Source organism: Gymnoscopelus braueri, assembly GCF_963280865.1.
Source record: "Gymnoscopelus braueri genome assembly, chromosome: 2".
Taxonomy (NCBI): Eukaryota; Metazoa; Chordata; class Actinopteri; order Myctophiformes; family Myctophidae; genus Gymnoscopelus; species Gymnoscopelus braueri.
The window spans coordinates 58,077,660-58,096,881 of record NC_137604.1 but is presented as its reverse complement, the minus strand read 5'-3'; the positions used below and the strand labels follow the sequence as shown (position 1 = coordinate 58,096,881).

The window sequence follows — 19,222 nt, the reverse complement described above, 5'->3', positions numbered from 1 at the left end:
CTTGTCAGAATCTAGTTGTATATAAATAAACTAGATTCTGACAGGTACTGTACTTACTACCATTAAAAAATAGCAGATCTGCTAGCCCACAATGTGTCGCGATGCAACACTTATAGATCTGATATTTTCAAAAGATTTGTATACATTTGAAAACTTGTGAAATGGGACATTCTGCATAATGAGTGCTTTTGGTACTTTAAGTACATTTTGATACCAATACTTTTGTACTTTTACTCATACCAATACTTTTGTACTTTTACTCAAGTAAATTTTGAATTCCAAACTTTTACTTGTAACATAGTATTTCTGCATTGCAGTATTGGTACTTTTACTGATTTGAGTGCTTTTTCTACCACTGACTAATACGTGCTTGCTGTAGGTTGAACCTGCGTTCCTGGAACGACATGCTCCTTGTATCTGTGCTGAGGGGGCAGAATGTGTCGGGGGTCTACAAGGCCACAAAAGGCAAGAAAGACACCCTGGTGGAGGAGTTGCCTGTGATCTTACTGCGAGTGCAGCACCTGCAGAACCAGCACAGGTACGTGTATATACACTAATAATACCTGCAGAACCAGCACAGGTATTATACACTAAGGCCACGTTTACACGGCAACGATCAGAACAGAAAAACGACAAAGTGCTGTTGCGTTGTCACTTTTTATTTTGCATTTAAACGGAGACTGGATTTTAAAACGCTGTTGTGTGCATGCCAGGTGGCTAGGTGCCGTGTGTCGGTGTGACTCGCTGCCCTATAGACCAGTCACGCATGCGTGGAACCACTTCCGTTCCACTTCCTTTATTTACATACCCCCGTGCAGCGTGGTTCCAGAGCCGTAAAGAGTTATGACACTAGCGTCGACTCCCATTGTAAGAATGGAATGCGGAAGTGCTCTGTCTATCTCAATGAGACAGTTCCAATGTTTGGAACTATAGCCCATAGGAGCCCGCTTTGCGGCGAGATCAAAGCGTGTCGTTACTCTCTTTTCTACACTCTGCGTGGTTCAACTTAGGGTTGCCATGTTCGCTTATTCTAAGCGACTTTGGGCTTGTTTTTTCCTGTAAGGTTGCTTGTTGTGGGGTTTTTTTTGGCTTGTTTTTAAAGTGTAGTTGATTTTTTTTGTATTGTTTAAACAGTCCTCAAACGTGTGCATGTCAAATTATTGTATTTCTCTGCAGAGACCCCATCTAAAAAAATATATATATATATTCCAAATATTATTTAACTTTGTTTTCAAGAGCTTTTTGAAAATAGCAGATCTGCAAGCTCTCAACCCGTCGCGAATGCAACACTTTGTGAGCTTGTAGATCGGCTATTTTCAAATAGCTAATGTACTGTATTGCTCATGTAGCCTAGTCGCTTCTTTTGGGCTTGTTTTCATAGAACCGGCTGCTTATTTCTCTCACAGGATCTGGCAACAGTGGTTCTACGGCTCTGCAGGAAAGCCTACGTGAAACATAACATCACACTTTTGCGGATTCCCCTGTATTGCACGTTTAGATGGAGTTAGTTAGTTGCGGATTCAAGCCCCAAAAACGCTGTTGCCGTGTAAACGGACGGCACATCTGATAGTTTTATTTAGCCGTTTTCTCTAGAGACCGTTGTCGTGTAAAGGGGCCTAATGATAACTCAGAACAGGTATATACACTAATAATAACTCGGAACAGGTATATACACTAATAATAACTCCAGAACAAGCATCCGGGTTGTAAATTGAGGCTATATAGGAAGTGACAGTTATTTTGAATGGCCTGTAGTCTCGCTGTCTCACCCCTGCTGGTGTCAGAAGCAATTAAACTCCATTCAAGCGGATGGGTTTTTGCCAAACTTTACACTTGATTTTATGACCTAAACACAAATACTATATGCATCCAGTGGCTAGTTTAAAGTCTTCTTTCAATCACCATGATATGCGTTTTGGTAAATTATGGTCCCATTCGTTTGAACACATTCCCTGCCATTGACGGAGATCTCCGTCATTTCACACAGAACCAGGAGATAACGTGATCCAAGATTTACTGCTCCATTCACTTCCTGGTTAAAGTATTTGGGAAATATTCTGTATCTCGGCTCCTGTGTTGCTGTGACGTTTTTTTTTTTGGCGAACATGCTATTTTCAACGGCGTACAACAAGCGAACGGGAGGTCGGGATGACTTATTTTTTTCTCCCGTGGAAGCACAGTGAAACCCTCCGTGATTAGCAACCATCAGGGGATCGATCATACTGGAGATAAATATTCTGTGGTTCTTGAAAGATTAGTCGGAATGCTTAAAAATGCTGGCAGAAGCTACAGCCTGTTTTTAGAAAACCCCTGGCAGTGAATGTGTTAAAATGTATGATAAAGTAGAGTGTGCTGTAGTGTTTACCTTGTGATTTTGATTGACAAGCTACACAACCAATGGCATTAATTTCCGAGAAAAAAATTCTGACCGGATATAGAAAGATGGCAGATTTGAAATTGCTGAAAAATAGGCTTGAGTTACGTTCTGTAGAGTCTATGGGCGTAACGCTGTCCATAATTTTCAAAAATAGCAGATATACAAGCGCGTCACTTCGTGCCGTGCTGCGAGCTTGTACATCTGCTATTTTTGAAAAATGTTGACTGTTTGAATTTCTTAGCACAAATCTTCTCTTCTGGGGGTCCCTATCACACAACCTTCTCAGATGGCGGTCCACGGCCAAATGCAAATCATTTTGGGGGTCCTTGGCACAAAAATGTTTGAGAGCTACTGATTAGAAGGCATTTGTAGACTCTGTCTCAGGTCTTAATGGGTTAATCTGTGCAACAGCTGTTGTATGTCTTGTGTTGATGCTGAATGCCTGTGTAACGGTTGTATTTTCTCATGTGTGATGTTAATGCTGACTGCCTGTGTAACGGTTGTTGTACGTTTGTTCTCAGGTTCCGGGAGTTGTGTCGCTACCTGCGGGTCGTGTTGTGTTCTGGATCCCAGGAACACCAAACAAGGTTTTACACTCATCTCATTTAAAACCATCTTATCAGAGGGTAATGGGGCCCTAGGGTACATCATTACTGCAATGTAGAAATACTCTGTCACAAGTGAAGTCTGGAAATCAAAATATTTACTTGAGTAAAAGTATTAGTATTATAGTACGGTAATCTAATTTCATTTTGGTCACTTTTACACATCCCTAATTCGTGTGTGTTGCTGAAAAGTGACATCAGGCCATAGGCTATTTTTAGCGCCGTAGTAGCCGTCTGTCGGTGTGGAGAGGGGTACATTCAACTTGTTTTCAAACCTGATCTCCCAACTTAATTCGACTTGCAGTCTGGACAACAAAGTTCGGTGTGTGTAGACGCCTTTACACCTGACCATTCATTTTGGATCTTACAGACGACTAAAGTAGTGGTTTTCAACCTTTTTCGCGTCAAGGACCCCCAAATTGACACACATTAGCCCACGGAACACCATTTCAAAAGATATGCCAGGGACTCAACCATTTTGATTTCTTGGGGGTCCCAGTCTATACTGTATCATCAGCATTTAGTGTTCATTTAACTCTGAGTGTACAAATGGAACCAAATGGACCCTAACGGGTCCATTTGGTTCCATTTGTACACTCTCAGAGTTACAGACACATACGGATAAATTTGGTTCCTAACTATTAATTTGGCTGGGGACCCCCTGTAACCCCCTCAAGGACCACTGGTGGTCCCCGGACCATTGGTTGAGAACCACTGGACTAAAGTGACAACATGCGGGTCAATGTCTGAAGGTCCTTTTTGTCCAGAAAACTTCAAAAATAGCAGCTGTACAAGCTCTACAGCGCGGCACAAAGTGACACACTTTGAGCTTGTAGATCTGCTATTTTTGAATGGCCAACGCATAAATGGATATATAAATTATTGTGCTGCTATATTAACTACTTTTGCCCCCTGGTGGAGCATTTATAAAGATGGCCATTTCACTTTGGCTAAATTTATTTTTTTGCTCCCACCGTCCTCTGACTCCTCTGGTTCGTTGTCGTCTTAAAACATTTTGGCAAGAGTGAAGAGTAGACTTTTTGTAAGGCATACATCGTCTCTTTGGTGGAAACCTCGTTCCAATTGAAGCCACTAGAGGCGAGAAATAGTACACAAATCCTACAAATGCTCTCCTAAGTGGGCGCCGCCTCGCGAACGTCTGATTACTGGTGCTAGATTCCGCGAGAGTTTGATGGTGGGACAGAGAAAGGTCGATAAAGTAGATTTTTCTCCTGATTTGTCTTTCTGAAAAAAGGCATTTGAAAGCCACATGAAAATCTTGGGAAGATTGTGTGACTTGTGACGACCGGGTCCAATATTTAGTTCAGTGATCATGGGGCTAAAGAATGGTTCAGAAAGCCGTGCTCACGTTCACTCCATTTTTTTTGTTGTCTTGGTTGTCGTGCAGACTCCTGGAAGTGACAGACCTCCTCCCGCTGTACCTGTGCTGGACCGGTGACTTAGGGGAGGCCATGAACCAGTTCTTTGCGTCTTCGCGGAAATGCCCCACCTTCCGCCTCTCGCCGTTCTACTTCCAGCTGTACCTCCACATCCTGGAGACCGGCACGGCGCCTGTGCTGACCGCCGCGCTGCCCACACAGGCCACGCTGCCCACACAGGCCACGCTGGCCGCCGCCAAGTGGGAGAGGATCGAAGGTCAGACTAAAACATTTTAAGATTTCTTTGGCAATTCAAAAATGGCAGATATACAAGCTCATAACTGTGCTATGAGCTTGTATATCTGCAAAAATTATCATAAACTTTTGCAAATGTGTGTGTGTGTGTGTGTGTGTGTGTGTGTGTGTGTGTGCACACACACACAAAAGTATAAACAATAGTTTGTATGAATAAAGTGTAAAAAGATAAAATATGTCTGTAAAACAAATACAAATGCAATACAAAAAAGTTAAGCAATATATCATTGCTGTCTGGCAGAAACATGTCTCCATATTTCAACCTTTAAGTTTGTATTTGTAAATTATGTATTTGTGTGCGAACATTTGTAACTCAAATCTTTGCTTCTGGGGGGGAGGTCCCTGGAACAAAACATTTTGAGATGGGGGGGGGGGGGGGGTCCGTGGCCAAATGCATATCTACAAATGTTTTCTAAATCCTAACCGTATGTTGCTATATCAGTGGTGCTCCTACTTTTCCATGTCAAGGACTCCCAAAATGTATATGTATTTGGCCGCTGACACCCATCTCAAAATATGTTCCAGGGACCCCCAGAAGCACAGATCGGAGTTAAGATTGTTCCCCATATTTGTGGCGACTCGGGGGAGAATTGGATCAGTGGAGCTCCCTTTGTAAAATATTCTGTGCCAGGGACCCCCATACAAGATTAGTAGTGTTAAAATGTTTCAAGAATATATATATATATTTTTAAATTGGTGGGAAATAACAGATCTACAAGCTCACAACATGTATGTCTATGAGTTTATAGATCTGTTATTTTCAAATGGCCGATGTAATTTATTTCGATGCTTATATGAACTAAAGTTGGCTGGGGAACCCCTAGAAGCCCCTCAAGAACCCCCATGGATTAAAGTTGTCAGTCGCCACGACATTTGGATTCCATAAAAGCCAGCATGTCTTCTATGGAAGCATGTTGCACAGCGAAAATAGCCGATCTACAAGCATTGAGAGCCTGTAGACACACTATTTTCGGTTATTATATTAAGATTAGAGCATTTAAAATGGTCAAACCAGCCATAATTATGTTCAGAAGCATCTTCCATAAAATCTTAATAGTCTGGGATATTTCATATAAAAGCAAAGTGAGCTTGTAGATCTGCTATTTTTGAATAGCCCAAAGAAATCTAAAAATCACACCCAGTGTGAAGTGGGCGGTGTCTTGCTAGCTAATTACAATACTGAATGGAGTCAACCAATCATGAACAAAAATCTTTTTTTTTAATACCCTTTCCACCCAATGTGTGATTCACTTTAAGTGCATAGTCCTATTTATAGGGCTATGCACATGTGTCATGTTTCACTAGCCAATCACAGTCCTGAATAGACTGTGATTGGCCAATCACGGTGAAAAAAACCCATAAATGTGTTTTTTTTTTAAGTGCAGTCCTATTTATAGGGCTATGCACATGTGTCATGTTTCACTAGCCAATCACAGTCCTGAATAGACTGTGATTGGCCAATCACGGTGCAGGGTTAGGGGGGTACACTGGTGGCCAATCACAGCGCAGGATTGGGGGGTGCAAATATCCAAACCTCACATATGGAGGTGTCCCCATACCCACACTGACCTACATGACTCTTCCTTATAGGTGCGGTGCCACGGCTGCACACCCGCCTGGTGGCGTTTGCCCTCAGAGTGATGAAGATTCAAAAGAGCATCTACAGTAATGTGAGTCTATTAATAATAACATATCAAATGTATATAGCGCAGGGGTGATGTAACTTTGATGATGGAGAGGGCCACTATATTTCCACACTCACTCCAGAGGGCCACATTGCATATACTGTCTCGCCGTATTTTAACTTTTTTCGCCATTCTATGTCACACAAAAGTAGCAAAAATAGCCGATCTTGACTTACTTGACTTAAACCCTTTTGCTCTTTGGGGAGCATAGGTCATTTATGAATTTCCTCCAGCTAGTTCGGTGTTGGGCGATCTTCTCTGCTTCCTTCCTAGATGTTCCTTTTTCCCTGAGTTCCGCCTCGAATTGTAGATCGGCTATTTTTGAATTGGAATCCAGCTATTTTTGAATTGGAATCCAGAATTTGTTTTTGCTATTTTTGAATTGGAATCCAGAATTTGTTTTTGCTATTTTTGAATTGGAATCCTGACAAGTAACATTTGTATTTGATTTAAAATTCATTTAGTTATACTTATGTTAACTTTATGAACTTAAATACAAATACATTGGACATAAAAAAAGACAGAATTTTAATATTAAACTAATATAGACTGAAGTAATTAAAGTGGGTCATGTTTGGAATTGTAACAGCTGAAATCAATAATGTATCAGTAATCCGATATTAACCTGCGGGCCGCATTAAGTGAAGGTGGGGGCCGCTAGTTGCCCATGTATGATATAGCGCTTTACATGGAAGAGAAAACGACAAAAGAAAATCTACTTTATTAGGAGAAACACTAAGAAAAGGCTAAGAAAGACTTAAGGGAATAAAATCGATAACAAGATCCTGACATAAAATGTCATTACAGGTTTCCGCATTATGATTACTATTTTTGCAGGTTGCCGCATTATGATTACTATTTTTGCAGGTTGCCGCATTATGATTACTATTTTTGCAGGTTGCCGCATTATGATTACTATTTTTGCAATGACTTTAATTACATGTAGTTACTTTATCAGCTGAAGCGCTATGATTAAGCATTTAGAAAATGTGTCTTCAACAAACCGAGACGGCAAAATGTTTCGGTTAAATGCGTGTGTTGGTGTCGCGAGTGAGCGGGGGGGCAGGGGGGCCAGAACGGGACCTGTACGGGCAGAAAGAGGGACACGCATAGTGGTGTCAGATTTCACTTACCAGGGCTTGTTTAGAGCCCATATTCTGAGAGGACATTGGAAGCCATTGGCGACATAGACATATAAAGGTAGACGCCTCCTTCGGCTCTGAAGCGTGCGTATCTCGGCCGTGCTTCCACTTCCTTCTGCTTCAGCAGGGCAAGCTGAAAACGTCCGCGTGCGTCACAGAAGGGGGCGTTCGGTAGGCCAATCAGAGGCACGTGGGGCGGGTCTTTTCTTAAGAGGCAGCCGCGCAGCAACTAGTCAGTTAGACGCGCTGTGATTGGCCAGTAGTCAACGCGCTGTGATTGGCCAGTAGTCAAGTAGCCCTGCGGAAGAGCCTTGTATTGAGATACCAGTCGCTCCAATGAACTGCAGAGGCCAATGAGGTATCTAGGTTTCTATATCTATGATTTGCGAGCCCTCATTGGAAAGTGAGGACTAGTTGCAGCGTCTTTGTATTGACAGGTTTGGCAACTTGTAAAAACAGTGGTTCAGGGGGACGGGGGGGTGCAGGTAGCAGGGGAAAGCCGTTTTGAGGGGTGAGGGGGCTTCTCTGATAGTAATGGGGAATGCATTCCACAGGGTTGGGGCAGCAAAAGAAAAAACTTAAATGAACAGATGATGAAATTGAGTAAGATGGCTTACACTAGTTGCAATATGTCTGAAATAATGTCATATTTGGCCTAATGATGATCGTACATATCATTTAGTAGACTCTCTTAATCCAGAGCGATTTTACAGTAAGCAAGGTCAACATGATGTAATGCACCAATCCTTTAATTTGCATAATTACATTTTGTATAAAACATGTCTACCAAAAGTTAAGGAGATTGTTCATAATTGTCATAAAAAATGTTCCCATGATAAATGGCATTATTTCTACAAGGTCTGTGTGTGACCTTGCTGCTAATAATGTGTTGTCTTTTTTGTATCTTCCAGTCTGCCTGTTGGGAGGCTCTTCTCAGCATGGTGAACACGCCCTGTAACACACCTGCCCCCCTGGAGGAACCCAGCATACGCTATCTACAGGTACATCCATCTTAACACATAATGACCTGAGGCCCATTCCACAAATGTATCTAAATCCTAAGTTTTCAGAAGAAAAATAAAATATGTTGCTACTGTATATCAGTGGTGCTCAAACTTGTCAAGGACCTCCAAAATTATATGTATTTGGCCGCAGACCCCCCATTTCAAAAGATTTTGTTCCAGGGACCCCCAGAAGCAAAGATTTGAGTTTAAAATGTTTGCTATGAAAATGTATATATACGATTTTTCTAAAATGGCAGATCTACAAGCTCATAGCACGGCATGAAGTGACGCACTGTGAGCTTGTATATCTGCATTTTTTTTAATATCCAACGCTAAAATGACACGGATGCTTTCCTGGCTTTAATGGGTTAAGACGAGAACACTTTTCTCATTCTTTTTTTGTTAATTGGTTGTTTACAGCAGTTGTTTTTCAAGTCAAGGACCCCCAAATTGATATGCATTTGGCTGCGGACCCCCCGTCTGAAAAGGTTTTGTGCCAGAAGAGAAGATTTATGATTTCAATGTATAAGAAAACATGTATTTATATAAAGACCTTATATAAAGACCTTGCTTCTCGATTATAAGTCTCTTATTGGTTGTGAATACGTTTTGATATATTTTCGATGAATTGCCCACCCCCACATTAAATAATACATCATTATGTAGTATAATTTATTATATTGTATAAACGTTATTTTTTCCCATCCCTGGTGTTTAGGATGCAAGGACGATAGCCAGGGCGGAATTGAACAAGGCAACGCACATGGACAACATCTACTTCCCATCGGCCCTGATCCAGGTACTGAAATTGCAGCTCAACGAAATCCAGTGGTGTAAAGTAACTAAGTACATTTACTCAAGTACTGTACTCGAGTACAATTTTGAGGTACTTTTACTTTAAAGGAGTATTTCCAATTGTCTATACTTTTACTTCTACTGCACTACATCTCAGAGGCAAATATCTTACTTTTACTCCACTACAATTATTTTAAACTTTAGTTACTTTGTAGATATTAATTATTACATAATAAAGCATACGTTTACCACTTCAGCCCTATTTTATACATAGGCTATTTGAAAATAGCCGATCTACAAGCAAGACCTTATAGATCTGCTATTTTCAAACATTTTAGTACTTTTACTTTTGGTACTAAGTACATTTTGATACCAATACTTTTGGTACTTTTACTCAAGTACATTTTTTTATTCAGGACTTTTGGTTTTAACAGCGTATTTCTACATTGCAGTAATGATACTTTTACTTAAGTAAAACATTTGAGTACTTTTTCCTCCACTGACAAAAGCTAATTCCTAATGTATGACGGAGGACAATTTCATGATAAATTAAAATATCCACGATACAATTGTGTATTAGGGATAGGATGATGATCGTTATCGTGATAAAAAAAACAAAGTGTTTGCGTTTACAGGAGTATCCACGCCAGGGCCTCCTGCTGTTGATGACCGAAGCTCTGGCTATGCGTATCGCCAGCGGCCCTCTAGAGCCAGCAATCCCTGTGGTTAACACCTTCAAGGTACCTCACTGCAGTGGACCTCAACCCTAAAATGATCCAATTTGAACTGGGGGCCTCCCCAAAATAATATTTGAACTGGGGACCCCGCCCAAAATATTTGAACCCCAAAATAATCATATTTGAACTGGGGACTCCCCCAAAACTGAGAACCCCCCCCCCCCAAAATAATATTTGAACTGGGGACTCTCCCAAAACTGGGACCCTCCCAAAATAATAATATATGAACTGGGGACCGGGGACCCCGTCAAAATAATAATCATTGAACTGGTGTCCCGTCAAAATATAATTATTTTGGGCGGGTCCCTAGTTGAAATATTATTTGAACACCACAGGGTTTGTTTTCCTTCTGTGTAGTCTGTGTGTGTGAACGAACGGGTGAGGTGACGACTTTATAAACTTAATGTGGAAAAATGCGGGGTTTATGAAATCATGCAAGCCCTGCATATTTTGTGCGGAAATATGCAACTATTGCGGTGATTATATTTATACACCCTTTTTTTTTTTAAATGTCATTTAGCAGACGCTTTTATCCAAAGCGACTTACAATAAGTGCATTCAACAGGTAGGGAACGAAACTACTAATCACCAGAAGTATTAAATGCATTCTCTTCTAAAACAAGCCACTAGGACTATACCTAGCGCTAAAGTAAAAGTGCAATATATCAGCTACCTACTTTCATAAACAGATGAGACAAAATAGGAAAATCAAATGAGCAAGAGCTAAAACAAATGAGTGTATTGAATAAACAAGATCCAATAAAACCATAAAACAAGAGTTCGTACAACTAGTTAACAACAAGTAGGCAAGGCGAAGAGGAAGGATAACTTGGGCCGGTTGAACACCAGACGAGCCGCAGCTTTCTGAACAAGCTCCAGACGTCTGATGGCAGACGCCGGGGCACCAGCAAGATGACCCCTGCATAATCTGCGCCATTTGGCTGATTATGCGATAATAATAATAATTTATGACAGTCTTGTTATGACAGTCTTGTATCAAGCTAAAGTACTTAACATGGCAATATATATCAATTTGGCCCTGGTCGTCTCTCCCACCCTTGCAGGAGAACGAGTGGGCCTTCCAGTGGCTTTGTGAAAGCCTGATGTCCTACTCCCCTGACATCTACCTCTCCTTCATGAAGGGGCTCCTCCAGGAGCTGCAGAAGAGCACCCCCCCCACCCCTGCAGGTGCGTCTTCATTTTGGCCATAGATGGAGGCAGCATGGCCCCCTTTCTTTTTTTAACCCATTAAGACCGGGAAAGCATCGGTCATTTTCTAGATTTATTTGGGCAGCTATAGAAGCACTATGAGCTTGTAGATATGCTTTCTGAAAATGTGTGCAACTCTTTGCATTCTGAAAATGTGTGCAACTCTTTGAATGTATTTTTTTTTTAAAGCAAACATTTGTAACTCAAATCTTTGCTTCTGGGGATTCTACAAATGTCTTCTAAATCCTAACAGTTAAAAAAAATGTTGCTATATGTCAGTGGTGCTCAAACTTCTTCATGTCAAGGACCTCCCAAAATGATATGTATTTGGACGCGGACCCCCAGCTAACCCGAACCCAGAAGCAAAGATTTTAGTTAAATATGTATATGTATATTCAAAGATTTGCAAAAATGTTCATGATTTTTCAAAAATAGCAGATCTACAAGCTCATAGAGCGGCACTCTGTGCCGTGCTATGAGCACAGCTGCCACAAATGACACAGCTGCGTTGCCTTCCCGGTCTTAATGGGCTAATGGCTTTGACAATGTTTAATTTTTTTTTTTCTCAAATTATACAGTATTGCATGACGCGACAAACACTGTATGCGTTTGCGGCAAGATCTGCAAAAATCACCAAGGGCTGCGGACCCACCAGCGCTGGACTGGATGTGGAGGTGGGAAAATTAATCGATTCTTGGCTGCGTCGTGATGTGGACGTGGCCACAGTTGATTTAACCTTTAAGACCTAAAGCCGATTCTACAAATGTCTTCTAAATCCCAACATTATTCTGAAAAAAATATTTCTATATCAGTGGTTCTCAAACTTTTTCATGTCAAGGACACACAAAAATTATATGTATTTGGCCGCCGATCCCATCTCAAAATATGGTGTTCCAGGGACCCCCCAGAAGCAAAGAGTTAAGTTAAAAAAGTGTTCGCTTTAAAAGAATATATATATATATATATATATTCAAAGATTTGCAAAAAAAATCAAAATGTTTCAAAAATAGCAGATCTACAAGCTCATAGCGCACTCGGTGCCGCGCTATGAGCTTGTATATCTGCTATTTTTGAATAGCGTAAAATAATGCATTTTAGCTCAAATAAAAAAATGACACTGATGCGTCCCAGGTCTTAATGGGTTAACGTAATATTGACAGAGCGAAAAGGCGGAACTGAACTGGCGACCGCGGTGCCATCCCGGACGGTTTATAGCGACGCGCACACAAAACGGAAACTCATGAAAAGAGTGGGTTAAAAGTATAGACAAAAAAATAAATAAGGGAACGTTGACGTGACCCTTTGGTTTCTACCATAGACGTAAAAAGAGGCCAGTCCCATTGGTTTCTACAGACTGTTGTTAAGCCACTTTCTCAGCGAATTGAAATCCGCCATCTTTGAACTTCCGGTCCCGGAAACGACTGCTAATTGGCTGCAACCGCAGCGAGGGCGGGTCTTCACTCGGTAGAACCAGCAGAAAGTCTAGAAACATACCCTACATTTATCATTGATTAAAACGTTTATGGGACCATAATTTACTAAACGCATATCACGATTGAAAGAAATTAAGTATTCATGAAAATATTTACTACGGCATTGGTCATCAAAGTGGAGTCTGGGGACCCCCTGGGGTCCTTGGGAGGGTACCAGGTGGTCCCCAGCCAAATTAGTTAAAATATAGCGTCACAATCATCTCAACTTATTTATACAATCATCTCAACAACTATACATTTATATGTTGACTATTCAAAAATGGCAGATCTACAAGCTTGCAGCGCATCAATTGGTTTTAAACTCCAATTGCTGGGGGTCACTGGAACAAAATATTTTGAGATGGGGGTCCGTGGCCAAATGCATATGATTTTGTGAGGACCTTGACATGGAAAAGTTGAAGCACCACTGATAGCAAATCAAGGATTTTGTTTCGCACATGGTAGTGTATTACAGCACACACAATTCATATCGGAGGATAATTCATTTAATCTAATACACCCATGAGCGAAAAGGAGCAGGATGAAGAATACATTCTTTTTAATACCTGCCCCCATTCAGTTTTAAAAATATATAGTTGATGATCGGCGCATACAACCAGTACTTGCACTAAAATGCTAATTTAAATAAAACCAAAACCCAGAACTAAACTAGCAACAAAAACAAGCAACTAATGAACAATTAAACATGTATAGAAAACAAAAAAGACATGACTCCAAAGTCAAATCCTTTCCTGTTCGTCGTCTTCATATTGTCTAGTTATTTTATTTTTGTAACATGTTTTTAAATTGATAAATATTTGTACAACCCATTGATTGATGATGCAACTGTATTTCTTTTCCTTTTTTGTAGCTGCCGGCGGCACAGCACAGGCCTCCGCTGTGAACGCCTCGCCCCAGTGGCTCCTGTAAGTCCCTCAGCTTGTCACACCATTAATTCATTTGTCTGTTTTGTTTTGAGTTTTCCAACAAGGTTCTCATTCATCCCGTCTTCCTAATATGCGAGCCAACCTACAGAACATTGATGAAACTAATTTAACCCATTAAAACTGGGAACGCCTCTGTGTAACCATTATTTTGTACTTTGGCTATTCAAAAATGGCAGATATACAAGCTCATAGTGCGGCACTGAGTGCCGCGCTATGAGCTTGTAGATCAGCTATTTTTTTTAATCATGAAAATGTGTGCAAATCTTTGAATATATATTATTTTAAAGCGAACATTTTTAACCTCAAAGCTTTACTTCTGGGGAGTCCCTGGAACAAAATATTTTGAGATGGGGTGCCGTGGCCAAATACATTTATTTTTATTTATTTTTACCTAGGATTTGGAAGACATTTGTAGAATCCCCAGAAGCAAAGATTTGAGTTACAAATGTTTGCTTTAAAAAATATATATTCACACATTTTCAAAAATAGTAATAATAGTAATTATAAAGTATAAAAATAATGGCGTTCCCGGTTGAAATGGGTTAAGACACGAGCACGCCACACTAGACAAAGAAAGCCCTTCATTTGAGGTCGAGTAAATCTAATCTCTTATAGCATCAGAATGAGGTTTTGTTTTTTGAGTATGAACCACATGAACTGAATGTGAATTTGTGTTTCAGATGAACGGCAGTTTTAACTTAACTCATTCAGTGCCACATGACGTCTAAGACGTCATGGCCTGAAGCGCCCTGAGTGCCACGTGACGTCTAAGACATAAAAAAAAATGTTCAGAACCCAAGATATGGTGATTTGGAGATTTGCTGCTCCATTCACTTCTTGTTTAACTTCTTACTGAAAAAGGCTGTATCTCGGCTCCTGAGCACTTTTTTTTTTTACAATGAATTTTGGCTGTGGCACTCAGAACCAAACTGCCATAAATAAGAATGGCACTGAATGAGTTAACCACTTAAACCCTATATACTGACGCTTGTAGATCAGCTGTTTCAGCTAAATATTCCACCAAGACATTAGCGGAATATGCTAGGGTTCAAGTGGTTAATGTCGGCTTCTGCATTGTTCATCATATGTGATTAGTTAAAAGACCACACACTCTGGGCTCTAAATGTGAGTTTTTGGCGTTCAAATCTCAACCAATCAATTAACCACTTAATTGATTTGAAGTTTTGATTTATAAGAGATGGCAGCATCTTTCTATTAGGTCTGTGTCTCAGAGGAGGGCTGTGAACAATTCAGAAACCTGCCTACCAATGACATCAGAAACCTGCCTACCAATGACATCAGAAACCTGCCTACCAATGACATCATCGGTAGGCAGGTTTGGTCATTTCAACCTCTGTTTTAAAGCCTCCTTTATTTTCATTTTTTTTTCCAGTTAACTAGACTGTTCTCGTTGTAGTTTTACTTAAAGGGATATTTCACTTTGCAACATGTTTGCTCAAGTTTTTTTTAGCACCCCAAAAAGTTTTAAAGTTGCTTTATTCAGTATTTTGATGTTCATTTTATCAGACACGCCCCTAAACAAACCCATTGTAACTTCAAGCTCTATTTCAACCATGTTGGATTCATTTAAAACACCCGTCCTTGGTTCTGATGACTGATCTTGTCATTCTAATGCGTTAGGGGGTTACTTTTTTACCCTCACGTATTAGAAGGACGATATCAGTCGCCAGAACCTAGGGCGGTGTTTTTAATGATTCTATCATGGTTAAAATGTAGTTTGAAATGGGGCCGTGCTCACAAAAGCCTGAGTAGACATTAAAATGACCCCAAACATGTTTGAAAGTGAAATATAATATAATAACCGTGATGTGATGTTGTCCCCTTAGGCCTCATCCTCTGAGTTACTTTTACCCATCACTCTCTGTCAACATAACCATGAAACACTGGTAAGTGAGTGTATCCCATTATAGTCCGGCAAGTGGTAAATGTGTTTATTTTTTTATTGGTCCAAAATATTGTCTATATACATGCATCCATGAAACCACCTGCTGAACAGCTGTCAGCATTGGGCTTTTCTTTTTAGAGGGGGTTATATGTGACCTTACCACTCCAGTGGTGCCTGCAGTCATCTTGGTTCTCCATGCATCTGGCTAGTTCATCACTATTTTAACCCATTAAGACCGGGAACGCATCAGTGTCATTTTAAGATTTCTTTGGCTATTCAAAAATAACAGATATGAGCTTGTAGATCTGCTATTTTTGAAAAATTGTGAAGATGTGTGCAAATCTTTGAATATATATATATTTTTAAACGTTTGTAAAATATTCTGTTCTAGGGACCCCCCCCCCCAGCAAAGATTTGAGTTACAAATGTTCGCTTAAAAATATATGTATTCAAAGATTTGCACACATTTTCACCATTATTTAGCAAAAATAGCGGATCTACAAGTTCACAGCCACGTTATGAGCTTGTATATCTGCTATTTTTGAATAGCCATTTTTGAATAGCCAAAGTAATCTAAAAATCACACCCTGTGTGAAGTGGGCGGTGTCTTGCTAGCTAATCACAATACTGAATGGAGTCAACCAATCATGTACAAAAGATAAATACATTTATTGAAACACTCTTTATGATGGACGAAACCATAACTTGAAAAAAACAAAATTTGTTTTTTTTCAAGTTATGGTTTCTTATATAGGGCTATGCACATGTGTCATGTGACACTGGCCAATCACAGTCCTGAATAGACTGTGATTGGCCAATCACAGCGCAGGATAATTGTACAAATTTCCTGGGCCCAGATCACAGCGCAGGAAAATGTACATTTTTCCAAATCTCACTTATAGGGGCGGTTTCACCGCCCAAAAATGACATGTTGATGTGGGACACCTTTGTGATCAATGCCCATGTGTAGAATCCCACAGCACCAGTTCCTGATCTGGGAGCGCATTTGGCAGATGTTAATCTCTTTTATCTCCTGATAGATGATAATCTAACTGACTTTACTTGTGTACATAATTTTGATTGCAAATATTCAGAACATGCATTTGTGCTAGCCTCTGGCATCATTATAACATCATTCTACATATTAAAATATCAGCAAGATGGATTTTTTTTAAATGCTCAAAGGTCAGCAGTTGGTAATTTGTTATGGCATTAAATGACCTGAAACCTGAAACCACCTTTAAAAAAAAATTCGGTCCTGTTGGATTTTAATTGGCCAATTAATGGTTCATTATGCTAATTGCTCAACACTCAAATCTTAGAAACGAAGTTGAATATCATACACTACGCCTATAGATTACTGGAAATGTCTTGGACCCAGAAATGTTGTTTTCTATTTACTTATTATTGAAATGTAGTCTATTTTTGTAATGCAGAGGTATGGTCACATATACCCCCTATATAAAGATAATTGCCCAATGCTGACAGCTGGTCAGCAGGTGGTTTGAATGAATGTATGTAGGCTATATAGACAATATTTTTGACCAATAAATAAACTATAGACCACATTTCCCACCTCAGCGGCTGCCGGACTATTAAACATCACTGCTACCTGGTGTGCACGGTGTATCCCGTTAATTGGGTGGTGGATGTGTGTATCAAAAGCAGAGGCAACCAACCCTGATTGCATTACTGTTATGCCTATCATTATTAGCCATGTCCATTACAAGTATATGTGCTGAAATAAATGTCTGTTTTGTCCATAGATGGCTGCTTGGTTCCTTTGTCCCTGGAAGTGACGGTCCCTGATGGTACAGTGAGACGCGTCACCTAGCCTGTTCACGGTGGCCTCACGCCAAAAGCCTCACCCACCATAGTACCTCCCAGTCTCCTGTGGAATATTGGACTGGGGTGCAGTGGGAGAGCGCTCTGGGGCAGAACTGAAGAAAATAGCGGGACCTACAAGCTCGCATGTTTGCATCGATCCCATTTTCAACCGCATCTTAAATAATAATCGGTCCTCACTGGGGCTCATTATTCGACGGCAGCATTACTGTCTCCTCGCTCTGGTGTCTCGGAGGCGGGCTGTGGACAGCTCAGAAACGCTGCCTACCAGTGACGTCATCGTCAGGTGAGTTATTTGAAACAAGATTTTGGTAGGCAAAAGGTTCCATTACAGCTTGGAATCCCTGCCTATGATGTCATTGGTAGGGTTTCTGAACTGTCCACGGCCCGCCTCTGAGACACGGAGCGAGTATATGGAAATTGTGCCAGCTTTAATCAACGTTAATGAGCTCTAATATATTTGAAGGTGAGGTATATGAAGATGGGGTTGAAAATGGGTGAAGTGAAGGTTGAATATTTTTGCACTTTTAAAAGGCTATGTTCTTGTTTTTCTACAAAGTTGTTTTATGTCATTTACTGTACTTGTTAGATTGTTTGTTGTTGGTGAATACATACTTTTGTTTAATTGAATACATATGTTTAATAAAATGTTTAAATAAATCACCTTTTGAGCATAATTTCTCTCTAAACTGCCAATTTTGCAGGAAGTATTCCCATTGTTGCATACATTCCTCTTAATCTACAAAGGAATGGGGGACTTGAAATCAAAGCTGTCAGAACAGACCTGATGTATGTACATAGTGAAGTATTAACAATTGCAAATATACATTAGTAATGTAAGCGTCGGTTAACATTATTTCAATTTCTTTTTTCCTAAAAGACTAATGCTAACCCTGACAACTGTTAACCTCCCTATGTGTTAGATGGCCACACTTCATGTTTAAGTTACAAATTTGACCCCCATAACTTGCCCCTAAACATTCTTTATTTTAGTGATTTGTTAGTAGGCTACACTTTGGGTGTTCTTATACACTGTAGTAGTTTGTGGTAAATTAAGCCTCTTAAGCAGTTTGTTAGGCAGCAAAAAAATGGCACTTAAAATAAATGTATCCTGCAATTATTGTGCTTTGGTAAACTGTTAGGCTACATCTGAGATGAAGATGAACACAGCCTAAAAGGGAAGTTGAGGTGAAGACTGCTATAATGTGGTATTTCCGCTCCCTTCACACAGAGTATGGAAGCAAATATATGTAATAACTATAGACCGGGAGCCAGGCCCAGCCCTCAGAATGTTTTCTGCTCATTTTTTTCCACTATGATTTCCTGTTAGCATATACCTTGGGCCATCACAAGTTCATACTGACCACCCCCAACTCGGGGCCGTTTGGTCTCAGGGGCCCTAGACTGCCCCAACGCTCCTGATTTCGTGTATAGAGGGGCGGGTGTAAAGAGCCGGCGAGAGACTGCGGCTGATCCCATTGGTTCACCGATCTGTCTGTCAACCCCCGCCCCGTTAACACAACATTACGAGCGACGCCCACTGCACGTTGGTTGGGAAGTGAAACACTTCCTTATACCGAGTACACCGACACGCTGGGCCAGGCTTTTATTTTTTTAGCAACACTAAACAATAAAAGCCTGGAGATCGAGGCTACAGGGGCCCCAAAACCCCCTTTTTTGGGGCGTAATTATGTTAATGACAATTGTTACAGGTACCAGGATCTGGCACCTAGTAGCAGATATATATTACCTGGAAAACAGGTTAAAGTTGTATAGCAGAATTAGAGACAGAGAAACATGGTCT

The 19,222-nt window shown here is 40.5% G+C and overlaps 1 protein-coding gene across 3 annotated transcripts in view; it reads left to right on the top strand.

The window, feature by feature from the left end:
- The window catches only part of LOC308101805 (uncharacterized protein), a 28,385-nt gene extending 10,342 nt beyond the window's left edge, over positions 1-18,043 (top strand). For 2 of the 3 annotated variants that reach the window (XM_080451287.1, XM_080451286.1), the window contains exons 10-21: positions 380-538; positions 2,899-2,964; positions 4,391-4,638; positions 6,267-6,346; positions 8,415-8,504; positions 9,226-9,306; positions 9,938-10,042; positions 11,104-11,227; positions 11,827-11,922; positions 13,592-13,646; positions 15,515-15,574; positions 17,340-18,043. In XM_080451287.1, the coding sequence (XP_080307413.1) occupies positions 380-538; positions 2,899-2,964; positions 4,391-4,638; positions 6,267-6,346; positions 8,415-8,504; positions 9,226-9,306; positions 9,938-10,042; positions 11,104-11,227; positions 11,827-11,922; positions 13,592-13,646; positions 15,515-15,574; position 17,340 (1,165 nt within the window). In that variant the 3' untranslated portion in view covers positions 17,341-18,043. The remainder of the gene's footprint in view (positions 1-379; positions 539-2,898; positions 2,965-4,390; positions 4,639-6,266; positions 6,347-8,414; positions 8,505-9,225; positions 9,307-9,937; positions 10,043-11,103; positions 11,228-11,826; positions 11,923-13,591; positions 13,647-15,514; positions 15,575-17,339) is intronic. The other variant, XM_080451288.1, reaches the window with a different exon arrangement.
- The last annotated feature ends 1,179 nt before the right edge of the window (positions 18,044-19,222 follow it).